At 32.8% G+C, this 13,027-nt stretch overlaps 1 protein-coding gene across 1 annotated transcript; it reads right to left on the reverse strand.

Moving 5' to 3' along the window:
• Positions 1-474: 474 nt before the first annotated feature.
• Positions 475-12,497, reverse strand: LOC139098507 (uncharacterized). Its single transcript, XM_070650734.1, has 11 exons — positions 11,884-12,497; positions 10,002-10,563; positions 9,059-9,240; positions 8,214-8,824; positions 7,407-8,144; positions 7,028-7,174; positions 6,894-6,957; positions 5,506-5,572; positions 4,170-4,247; positions 3,353-4,034; positions 475-2,807 (listed from the first exon to the last, which is right to left on the reverse strand). Exons 1-11 carry the CDS (start codon positions 12,146-12,148, stop codon positions 576-578), a joined length of 5,628 nt encoding a protein of 1,875 aa, XP_070506835.1. The 5' UTR covers positions 12,149-12,497; the 3' UTR covers positions 475-575.
• Positions 12,498-13,027: the final 530 nt, after the last annotated feature.

The raw sequence follows: 13,027 nt of genomic DNA on the forward strand, positions 1-13,027 counted from the left end.
AAAGCTTCTTTTCATATTTCTTGGTATGTAGCAAGTATGTAGTTAATATGAAGAAAATTAAGTTGCGGAAACCAGTTCTGTTTTTGAGCCATGAAGTTTCATACAGAGACCATTTGGTCATTCCGAGCTTAGAGTCGATTTGGATTTCGTATGATAAAGTTGACTCGACTTCGTATAAGATTCAGGCCGAGATCGAGCTCTGATTTGAATTTGATCTATTTAGAAAATTCATGCATTTAACTTCAAATGTCTCAACTAGGGTTTGTGGAAAACAGCTGTTTTCCAGTTTTCTGCCAACAGGTTCTTGAATCCCGAGACTCAATATCCTATAATTCACTCAAGAGCAGGAACTCAAAATTCTGACAATAAAGTTTATGGACATCATCCGAACATCAACAACTAAAAGCCCTACATGATCATCTGAAAGCAGTCACATTCAGTACGAATCAGAAATAAATAATCACAAAAATAAGATAAAATTTTCAATATTTTTATTAATAATTAATAATATCATCCCTTATACGTCTAAGTATACAATAAGTAGTAAATCATAAAAAAAATATATGAAATGACTTTTAAAAAAGCTTTTTAAATAATTTTTTAAAGGAATTATTTTTTCTAAATTTTAGAGCATCTTCCTCAAATGAATTTGACTTTTGTATGTGGTGAATATTACTAGTACTTGACTTAAAATTTGGCGGACTTTCCGACTTTGCCTTTTTAAGCATAAACTTATCATTTAATACGGACGATCGTCCATTCTTAATTTTTAATGCTGTTGTCTTTTTCAGCTTTAGAAATGTTGTCGGCGATGATAGTCGCCGTACGAAATTGACACTTCCATTTGAATTTTTAAGCTCTTCAGTCTTGACCGAAGCTGTTGACGCCGAGTCAAAGTCATAGTCTTCAATTTTCTTTGGTCCATCATCACTGCTGTCCTTGCAAACATCGTCGATCTTTAAATCTTCAAAAACCGACAGCAAAATTTCGTCATTTTCTTCTAACGCCGTCGACTGCTCAATTTGTGGCAAATTTTCCTTAATTTCAAGAATTTCGGCAACTTTCTCAGGCGCTGACAGTGTCCGACTTAATGCTGTCTGTGTTCTAACAAATTCAGCTTTATGATTGTTGTGTATTCCATTCCGTTGCGAGAGAATATTTGGTGCCGATATTTTTCGTACACGTTTTGACTTTTTCTTGTTATTACTTGATGCAGTACGTGATTTTTCAATGACAACGTGATTGACGTGCTCCGAATTATTCACTAAATTTTCACTACTAGTGCGACATTCATTCATAACAAATGCATCCCTTAAAATTGATAATCGCTTAAACAGAACAATTATAAAAATAATTAAAAGAATCAACATTGATGTGAGAATAATTAAAACAATCTCGAGAAAATCGGTTTTTTGGCTGATTTCAAGGACGTCCTCTTTGAGTCGTCGCTTATCTTCAACATCCTTTTTGTCTGTCTCTTTCTTACTCTGATTTAGATTATCGTACAGAATTTGTAGTTTCGAGTATGACTGCTGTAAGTCCTCAATCTGCTTCTTATATTTCCTACTTAGTTCCTCTAAATATTGCGTCGACAGTGTCATGTTCTTTTCTAATACTTTTATGCGATTCGATAATCGCAAAAAGACACTTTCGGGCACATTTGAACGCGACTCCTCCTTACTATTTTTTATTTCTATTGTCTGTTCTACTTTTGCTTCCGCGGATGTCGACGGCGACGAGACATGTGTCGATGATGGTTCAGATGGCTTTGAACTTCTTATTTCACTATTTTTTGCTGTCAAATCAACTTTTGGAACTTCAATTTTCTTCTCTTCCTCTTTTTGTGGAGGAATTTCCTTCGTTTCAGTCTGTCCAGTTGATTCAGGTGTATTGACAGTTTCTATTGTTTCTTCTGGAACTACAATTTCCTCTTGTGGCTCTTCAATGTACGGCAAAGTTCTCTCAACGTGATTGAAAATATTTTGATCGTTTGTTGAATTAATTCCCTGCATTTTTTCATCCTTTACATCCTTTGTATGTGATGCATTAGATTCCAATGACTCATTAACATTTTTTAGTACCTCAGACTCAATTTTCTTTAAATCATTGCTATTATTATTCGGCTGTTTACAATGAACATCACCAGATATATTTTTCAAACTAACTTCATCCTTCTTTGAGATCAATTTTGAAGCAATTTCCGAAATATCCTCGATTCTTATTGGTAATGCTTTTTGGTCACTGGCAACAAGATTGCACATTGCGGCTATGTATTTTTCCGGCAAGATTGATGCAATAAAATTTTTATTTGTTTCTATTGAGTCACTTTTAAGATCAAATCCAAGGATGGAATTGCATGTCACTGAATTTGTCAAATATTCTTTTACTTGTTTTTCTAGTAAATTTTTAAGTGCTGAATTCTTGCAAGTTATTATATTATTTAATGTCAATCGTTCGTCATTTGAGCAAATTTCACATATTATGTCGTGTGTTAATGACATACAATTTTCTTCAAATTGTTTTGAGCTTATGACATGCTGTTTGGCACCATTTCCATTGCTCTTGAGAACTTCTGAAGCCTTTTGTACAATACTCATTACCACGGCTCCTGCACGATTCAATATATTGTCCTTACTAATTTCCGCTTTCTGGTGATGACTGTTTGTATAATCTTCTTCCTCATCTATGTGATGGTTTCTACTGTCAGGTTCATTATCAACTTCAAAGGCCTCAATCTCTGAGGTACCGAATATTCTAAAAAAAGATAATGGACAGTAATGTTCGGTGTTTGTGTATTCCAAGTCGACCTAATGAAAACAATAACAATATTTACTTCAAATATTTTTCATATCTTCTTATCGCATATTTGTCAAGGCTATACGTGATTAGCTATTTTTCTGCATTATAACTTTCGATATACTTTATTTGTTATTCGTGGATGAGTCAGCAGCTAATTAGTTTTATTAGTAATAAAGCTTTATGCACTTCCGTGCACTCTAATTTAATTTGTTACACCTGGCCGATAAGATTTTAATTTGAAAATATGTTGATTAGATTTTAATTTGGCTCAGTTCATTAATTTCGAATTTTAATCGACCGTTAAAAATTAACGAAACATTTATTTGAATGTCAAAATTCCAGTAAAATTTAAAATTTTAAAAACCGTTAAAATTTAACGAAACAAACTTTTAGTTACTAAAGTTTATTAATCCTAAAAGTGAATGACTCAGTGAAAAATGCCATAAGTGCGCCTTACTCATCACGAAGCAACAGAGAAAAGCATCTAAAACATCTTTTCATTATACGTCACGAATAGAAAGGCAAATAAAAATGCAGCAACACAAAAACTTACCCGAACAAATTTTCCAAACAACGTGACGTCTTTTAAATCAAAAACCTGAACATCTCGTTCTGACTTAGCATCATAATGGCCTGCAATCGTCCAATCTCTCGTTGGAAAACGATTACTTACTGAAATCGATACAGCTTTAAGAGGCGATGAAAATAGCTCAAAATTAGCCACCTCAACACGTTTCGCTTGAATTGAATCACACAACTCGATAACAAACCAAATACGGTCTGTACATGGACTCAACATATATTCATCCTTATCGCTGAGTACAGAGGAACTTGATTGCGCTTCGGGATTATTTGCGAGAATTTTCGCTCCACAATCGGGCGATGCGTAGTTCTTTTGTCGCATTTTAACAATCTGATGCTTTGTGACAGTCTCATTTTTTGTGTCTTTGTTCGACTCTGTTGAATTTCCAGTGAGCTCAACGAGCTTCTTTTCAGCTTCCTGTATTTGCTGTTGCGTCCATTCCGAAAAGACTGGAATTGTCAAATTCTCTTGTATTCCTTCTGACTCGTTAATATCGGGTTCAGGTGGCTTATCTTCACTTTTAACGGCTTCGTCATTCTGCTTATCATCTGCTATGATATTTACTATTTCTGTTTGTTCAGATGCAACTTGATTTATTGAATTTAATATCTCGTCATTGTTCGTATGTTCGGCAACATTTGGTGAGTTATCACTAAAAAAAGTAATGAGAAGGGCGTTTGGATAGATAAAAATGCAAATTTTTAATTATACTATAATTCAATTACAAACATTGTTATTATGTTTACGTATATGAATTATTTATAATGAATGAAAAATAGACACGTACGCGATTGCAATGTTGAGCGGAGGTAATTCAATTTGGGATTCATTTTTGTCGAGATCTGTCACTGTTTCATCGAATGTACTACTGGATCAAAAGATAAGCGAAATATTAATAATATTATAATAAACCGGTCTTGAGGGTTTTATTTTTGCGCATTTAAATGACGTAAAATCAAACATTCAGCATGCCCATTTCGATTAGCTACGCAATATTTGTGATAAATTACATAGGGTAAACAACCTATTTTTTTGTACAAACTCAACTTACTAAACTTCAAGTGAAAAATTTTCATCTTTAAAGCAAACTTTTTCTATCATAACTTGCTTTAAACCATACTTCTTTGATTGTACTTTTAGTATAAACCAATACTTTTTGTTGTTATGCAGCACAAGATTGAAAATTTGCAGTTTTATGTCTCAACCTAAATATTTGTACACAAATCCTATTTTTTTGTACACGTCAAACCTAATTTTTTGGACGTTCAAATTAAAAATTACCGTTACAAAGTAAATAATTTGTGTGAATCAACTTTTAATTTGACTTTTAAACTACACTTTAAAAGTATACAAATCATAAGAATTAAGTTAATGATTGATAAATGCAAGAAATCCACCGAAAAAACTTAATTAATATTTTGAGTCAATTCGAGCAACACAAATTTTGACGGTTATTTTATTTTTGAACGTACAAATATTTAGGTTTTTGTGTACAAAAAAATAGGTTTGAAATTTGGCTTTACAAATATCAAAATATCTGTTGTTAGACAACTGCTAGTAATTTAGTGAAACGAAGAATGAAATCTAGTGTAATTAAGCTTACTTTTTTCCTTGACAACATACTGATAAAAGTATCGGGTTTTCCATAAAAGTGAGATGTAAAAAATTTACAAATTTTGTGCAAGCATCTAAATTTTTCGTGAAAAATTCTTTTTGAGTTTTTAAGGAACTGGCTGCTCTAATCATCCTGAAAACTTGTCAGGATTGTTAAAACATCAGTTAAATGATAATTCTTTCATTAGTTTTGCTGGAAAGTGCTTTAAAATCAGTTTCAGTATTGTACAAAAAAATAGGTTGTACAAAAAATTAGGTTGTTTACCCTAAGTCCGAATTTGACCGAGAAAACTCCTTTTACTGATTTAATTGACCTTGGATTTGACACAGTTTTTCACATGGATTTTTACATATTTCAAATTTGAAATGTACGTTAATAATTAATGATGTCCTGGCAACATATAATTTTATGAAATATTAATGATCTGATCAATAAGTCCATAAATGCGCACTATAGAACCCTCTCTAATGTATATCATAGCCGCTTTATCATCTATACATAATGTTACCTTGAAATACATAGAGACACGATGAAATATACGAGAATAAAAATAATATGTCTAAAATTCATTTTAAGTTAGATCCCTAAACATTGCTCTTGACAATTTTAACGCCACTATTATCGTAAAAACTCTTCAAGTACTGACAAATTGTGTTAAAAAGTAACGCAAATATTTAATTGTCACAGAAAAAGACACGTAAATTATTTTTGCTTAAATAATCTCTAAACTGATGCGTTATTGTATTAAATTCTATTTGATTTCCTTGAATTACACCACGGCTCATATGTCAGCGACTTTTCACAGTACTGAACACAATGAATTCCTAATATTGCACGATTTTTAAATGATTTTCTCTTTATTTATACAATATTTTACGACTGACTAACCAGACTGGTTTGCTCTGTAAGTTAAGCGGGAAATTAGACGGTAAAAATTCAAATTGAAGTTCAAAAGGGGAGTTTTTTGGACGTCCATTTGAATTTTGATCATTCGTTATTTTTCAAATTTGGAATTTCCGTTAATTTTTTACTGCCTCACAATTCAATTGCCTACCACAATTCTTATGAATATTAAGGCTGCTTTGATTAATCTAAAGATTTTTAAAGGAAAACTGCTTTATTGTCCTAAAATATTGAGGACCTGGAAAATAAACATTGCGCAAGAATACCAAAATTGAAAATTATACAAGCAATAATACTGACAGCATGTCTGACAGCACAACATAAATTTCAATTCAAATTTCAAAAAACCGTTAACATTTGATCAACTGAAAACTGGACCATTCTTATCAGAATTTAGACAAATTTGCTCCCATTATTTTGACATATTTTGAGTTCATCGAACCTTTTCTAGAACTTGACATAGTTTTTAGGCAGGAAGTAGATGGATTTACGATAGAGCATAAAATTACAAACCTTTTTTATAACTCATGTTATCATTTTATCAATGACGTAAATCATGTTATCGCACCTTATTGGGGAATTTTCTAGAATCAAACAATAACAACAGCTAATTTCGAAATAAATATGAATTTTTATTGACCATTTTAAAGTTTATTTGAAAGAACAATGAAAACTCACTCACAAAATTTGATTGAAAATTATGGAAAAAAATCATAAAAAGTTTGTTATTTTATATGAATAAAATTTTTTAATTTCTCAAAAATCACTTTAAGGTAAATTGTTATGAATTTCTTCTTCATCATTTTCCTTTGTAATATGTATTTTTTTTTTGTATAATTAATTATAAATTGTTCCTTTACAAAAGGGGGGGTTGTTGTGGATGATTAGAAAGAGTAAATCGTATGATTATGATAATTATTTACTTGATGTAAAATACTTGGTTTATCATCTTCGAATCAAAATCTCATCATCTTTAACCTAAAGATTCATTACATGATGTTTGTAATGAATTTCCAGAGACTACAGTTTTAAATTGTTCCGGTATTGCTTGCTCAACCTTAAATGAAAAAAAATATTTTGTTACGTGCACGGCATTAATAAAGGGTAAAATGCATTAATTAACTTACATAATCATCTCCTGCTGGAGTCGGAAGCAGAACATTCATTTCGCTTGACTTAGAGCTGATAATTTCAACATCTAATGAATCTTTTGATAAATACATTTGGCATCCATCAGTTTTATCAATTGAAATTGTTGGAACTTTACCGAGAACCTGAAAATAAAGAGATATACATTATTAAGCATGCAGAAAATGTCATCAAGGATAATTCACAAATAATGTCCATCAAATTGTTATGTTCAAGGCATTGCTACCCGTACAATTTGTTATACATCATAAACGAACTTCCCTAGATCAATGTCAAACAAAATACTCATTTGGCATGACAAATGTCTACTGTTGATATGATATATCTATAGAAAAATTCCAAAACAATAGCACATACCTGCATTTGAACGCTCTGACAATTCACAAATTCAACTGATGATACTAAGTTGTCGAAAACAACACAGCATTTCTTGCATGAGTCAATTACGATTGAATTAATTTTTCCTTTCACAGTCAATGTGCTCTTTTCAGACTTGAACATGTAGACGACATTATTCATCTCAGCATTTTCAACTACGAGATTTGGATTATTTTTTTGATGTTCAATAATCCATTTTTTGCCGTCACGATTGAAAACTGGTGGCTTATCAACGGGTGCTGTGACAGGCTTGACGGCAATTGCTGGTTTGAATGGAGTTGGTCCTTTGTAAGGCGCTGGACCGGCTCTTAAGCCTGGATTTTTATGTGTTTGCATATCAGACGTGACTTTCTTTAAATTCTTTGTGATATCAGCTCCTTGATTGATTGCTGCAAAAAGTGCATTACGGTCATCATTTGCTTGTGCTTCTGCTGGATTAAAAGCAGGCATTGGAGGCGGTGGTGGAAGTCCAGCTAATGGTGGTGGAGGTGGTGGAGCTGATCCATTTGATGCAGCTGGTTTTGACTTGCCAGCCCAAACAATTCCAGTCGTATGATATTGCTTAATATATTGTTGCAATTCCGTAAGTGTTTGAATCCATGCTTTTGCCCAATTTACATGAGTTATGTCCTTTTCCTTCCATTCCTTCAATACACGATTTGTATAAAATTGTCCTGCATCATTCATTTCCTTTACGTGTGGACCGGGAGTTGGTGACTGCAAATCAACAAGTAATTTATGTTTATTAAAAAGTGAAATTAAGAAATTTTATAGTCCATAACTTACCACACAAACCCATCCAAGTGCCGGAATACTTTCACTGATTGCCGACAAATGATTGAAGAATTTTGATGTGCGATTTTTCTCGCGGAAAGTCTGAATAGCATTAATTTGGTCGGAAGTTGGCTGGAGAAGTTTTGGAAGATCGCTTTGATTTGGTGCCGATGATTGACTTGCCATTGTCACATATTGAAGTTGTGCATCGAATGCCTTCTTCACAAATTCAGCATGTGTTGCAACATCGCCTCCAATTTTATTTGATAAGTCAAGATATTGTGCTAATGATCCTAAAATAATATCCTCATACGCGTTAACACTCATGGCTTTAGGTGTATCGTCCTTTATCTCTTCGTCAGCAATTTCACGTGATCGTCTCTGTTCTTGTTCAATGCGTTCAAGACGCTTCTCTAAATGCGGCAAAACAGTTGGTAGAAATTTCTCGTCGGGTGATGTTAAGTCAGTTTGACTGTATGAAGATGAAACGCGTGTTGGGGCGGTTGATGTTTCGGAATCACGGTGTTCTGGTGGTATGGAGTGTTCTAAACGTGAAACTATTCTTTCTAGACGTCCAATTATATTAATCAAATCCTTCGAATCCGCTGGCAAAGAGTGGGCAGCTAAAAGTTTGAGGAAAAGGAAGTAAAATTAGTAATTTGACATTGATGTTGAGTTTTTCTTGATAGAATTGTAGCTTTAATCAATTCTGACAAGATTAGTGTCTAAATCTACGTAATAATAATTAAGTAAGTACATAAAGTGTCACAAAGAATCTCAAACACTACAGGGAGTGTATCTTAACACCCAATAAACACTACAGCTACTACAGGTTAAAGAAAAAAGTCAAAATTTACTGTTAGTTGGAGACGATTCATATTGAGAGAAATCAAATGATGATAATTGATCAAATCTAATTCGGTTACTAGTTATTGCTGATTGTGCTGCATCCATTAAATTTGAAAAGAAACGATGTCGTTTCAATGCTAATTCATCTAACGGAGTTAGCGGAGTTGTTGGCGGTGTATCACAGCTCTCACTGGATATTAATATAGAAAAATCAAATTATGGAGAGAAAAAATTGTTTGTTGAGGTATTGGATCATAAAACAATGTTGCTTGCTATGAATGAGGAAGAGGTACATAAAAAATTCATAAACGAATTATAAACAGTATGACTTCATTCATGAAATTCACGTACAATGAAGGTGAAATAATGTAAGTGCTTTTTAAAGTTAAAAATAATCTAAAATGAGCATTGACAGTCAAAAAGACACCGTTTTTAAGGCACAGAAGCGCATTTTGTCAGTCGAGACTATGTCTGATCTAGAAAATACATATTAAGCTATAGACGCTCTTAGAGAAAGTATAGTAAAAGCATAAACTGTATAATCTAGACTTCGCATAGACAAAATATGAATAAAATCCACATCCATGCCATAAAAAAGTCTCAAGCAGTGAATGACGGCGCTTCTTGACAGCTTAATGCTTAAATTAGTATAATCGGCATGAAATAAATAACAATAATCTGACAAATGTATAAAAATGGTCAACAAACCAAATCAAAGTGAATAAACAATGGAAGTAACAAAATAAAATACAGATCAGAACATAAAGTAACGGAAGGAAAAAACGTGTCTGATGAGGGAGACCAAAACATAAATAAAATATGAAGTTAAGTACTTCATCATGAGCCAAAAAAAAGGTAATGTAATATGAAACGAGGTTTAAGGGTTAAAATATTCATCTCTTCTGGCTGTGAGACTCAACAAGATATAAAAGATTTATAATTCTAAAGAACCTCGGATTGGGAAACCACTCAGGTAATGGCTCGACAACTGGAAGTGATCCTTTTCGTGCAACATATGGTGTACACATATTTCCTCTCGGTATTTGTGCTGGAACTTCATCACAAAAGACATCATCTTCATCCTCTTCAGCATGCAAATCATCAGCATTAATAAAGTAATCAGGTGCTGGAATGACTTCAGCTGTCTCACTACATCTAACTTTCTTTTTAACGGAAGCACGCGATGAATCACGTCGAATTAAACAGCCCGGTAATCTTGTCGATGTATTTGAATTTATTTTAGATATTGAGTCATTTCCATTATTATTTTTGGCACTATGTCTATCACTTTCAATTTCAATATCCACAACATGATTATTATCAATATTTTTTGAAACATTATTAACAATATGATTATTATTTAATAGATTATTGCATAAATCAACATCGTGTAAATTCGATACAGATTCGTCAGGTACATGACCTTCAATAACAGTTATATTACTACCGCCTGACGTTGTATCTGTACTTTTTTCACGTTCTAAACGACTCTTCAATTGTATATCAATTTCCTCTGGACGGTCGTCATCAACATTTATATTGTGTTTGTTATATACATTCAATATGTACGCAAAAGTGGAATTAATGTCAGAGCACATTTATGTTATCATTTGGGTAAGCGTGTAAAAGCCAAAAAAGAAATGAAATTAAATGGAAGAGATTGATTCAATAAACATCATAAAAAAAATAAAACTTTGTTATTTCTGTATCTATATTCGTAATTTAACTTCTCGTGATGAGGTAGAGATTCCGATATTTGAGGTCGTGTTTGAATTTTAGGAGATGAGGTTGCTATGGATCTGGGGTAGAAGATTGTATTTACTTTGTTTGCTCACGAATGAGTGATTGTTGTACTACTTCAGGCAATTGAACTTAAGTGAATTTTGTCAAGTTATTTTGACAATTAATCGAGTGATGCTTAATGTTTTGATTATCTTGTATCAATTTCCATTATCAATTATAATTTAACAAAGAATATAGTATGACTTGTGATTGTGGGTCATAGGACTGATCTGCTGGTAGATAGACAGAATAAAGAATAGGAACCGTTGAAGACGAAAAGGCACTGCGATGTACGATCTGTTATAGAATTCCTGAGTGTTCATTTAAGATTTCCTGTTAGCTCTACGGAACCAATTCGGTAAAAGTTCGGTATGTCCAATGTACCATGCTTTGAACATGCAATATCAGCACTTTCGATTGAGGAAGGTCTCAAGATGCTGTCAATGAGATAGTAATGCACTTGACATTGGCAAGCTGCTATCAGTGATAGAGCCAACTTCATCCGCAAATTAAGGGAGCCCATGCATAACAATTGATCTGTACGGCCATCAAAGTAAGTAAGTAAATATGTCTTGAATCACAATTGCTTCGTCCGGCCAACAAAGCAGATAAAGAGGGTCACTAAGTCTTAATCCCATTGAGATTCTGATAAACATTCGAGTATCATTCTATTCTTAGCTCTGTCCTTACCAAATGTCAAGGATTAATAAATATTAGAATGTATATTCTTATCCAACATCCAATCAACAAGCAGGAATAAATGGAATCACATATTCTATACTGAAAACAGGTTCATCGTGCAGTTCTGAAGCAATTCAATTAAAAACCAGTTTATTGCACTCAAATCAATTGACATTTTTTTCACCACAATCACACAATAAATCAACGATAGACATCAGCATATCCCAAAGAAACATCTCAATTGGAACCTCTAAACTCAAATCAGAGCATCATCATGTTGTCCGAGAAGAAAGTTAATTAAAAAGAAAAATAATCTCAAGATTTTCACTCTGTTGGATATTTTCAATTAAATTAAGAGTCACACACATACCTACTAAGCCATCACTCATAATTAGGCCGCTGAGATTAAAATTATTTCCTTCTTCACTGCTATTACTTTTATCATTACGTCCTTCACTAACGGGTGAAGTCGCATCTGTTGCTGATACTTTTTTTGGTGATTCCTTCGTATCGACATTATTGTTGTCATTTTGATTTAATTTTTTATCGTTATCCGCTTCTGCGGTCGTTTTCGATTCGATTATAGCTTGCTCCTTTTTGAGGGCTTTTTTGTTTACACAACAACATCCAAACATGATTTATACTTTATTTGATATACCAAACACTAACAATGACTTTTTTTTTTGATTTATTGTGCTTAATGGTGAGTATTAAATGTTTGGGGAGGGTGGATATAAGGAGCTTACTATTAAATTTTTAATGGTATTTTAACGCGTCGTGGTAGAAAAAAAGCCAACAATTGATTTTGATTGACGATGGTGGTGAGAAATAGTCGTTCTGCATTAGCAAGAAAAACACAGCAATTTGTTTACAGTTATCACGATTTTGAACTGCCTTTAAACTTTTTTTTTTATTTTCACTTTTCTTCTTCTAAACTTCGTTCGATCTATTTTCAGTCTATCGTCAGATACTCAGTTACACTCATAGAAAAAGATGTAAGATTCTATTTTAAAATTTGAATTAATTATGATGGAATCGTGTGTGTGGTTAAATTTTAGCAACTAAATGCTGCAGAGTTGTTCGATTAGAGCATGAGAGGAATTGAGATATTCGAGTGATGTTATGGATCTTCCAGGAAATCACAGCTCTAAAGCAATAAATGGTAAATCCCTTATTCCTAATAATTATTGTAATCCCTAATCTTCTTCAAGTCAGTAACTGCAACTCGATACCAGGAAGGATTTAAGTGCCTTTTCACTGTTCAAACCATGAAACTGCATGAAAATTGGTTTTTGTCATTCGAACAATTTGTGATACAGCACATTTCATTAATTTCCCTTGGGTCATTTAATCAATTATTCAAAAATCAATTAAATCAACTGGATGTCCAACAAAATGAAACTGTGAACTACTTTTAATAAATGATAAATAAATAATTTGCAGTAACAAGCGGCAGATCACTTTTTACGAAATAATGTACTTTTCGGAGTCTATATTTACAATTTTAGAGAATT

Source organism: Chironomus tepperi, unplaced genomic scaffold (assembly GCF_022539635.2).
Source record: "Chironomus tepperi strain 1889 unplaced genomic scaffold, CSIRO-AGI_Ctep_v1 contig_445, whole genome shotgun sequence".
NCBI classification, from domain to species: domain Eukaryota; kingdom Metazoa; phylum Arthropoda; class Insecta; order Diptera; family Chironomidae; genus Chironomus; species Chironomus tepperi.

Excerpts from the sequence above, each read along its gene's own strand:
- LOC139098507 (XM_070650734.1), bottom strand. The coding sequence starts at position 12,148 with ATGTTTGGATGTTGTTGTGTAAACAAAAAAGCCCTCAAAAAGGAGCAA. Across the intron at positions 8,825-9,058 it reads TGAATCGTCTCCAACTAACA|CTGCCCACTCTTTGCCAGCG; the intron begins GTAAATTTTGAC and ends TCAAACTTTTAG. Across the intron at positions 6,958-7,027 it reads CTCCAGCAGGAGATGATTAT|GTTGAGCAAGCAATACCGGA; the intron begins GTAAGTTAATTA and ends TTTTCATTTAAG.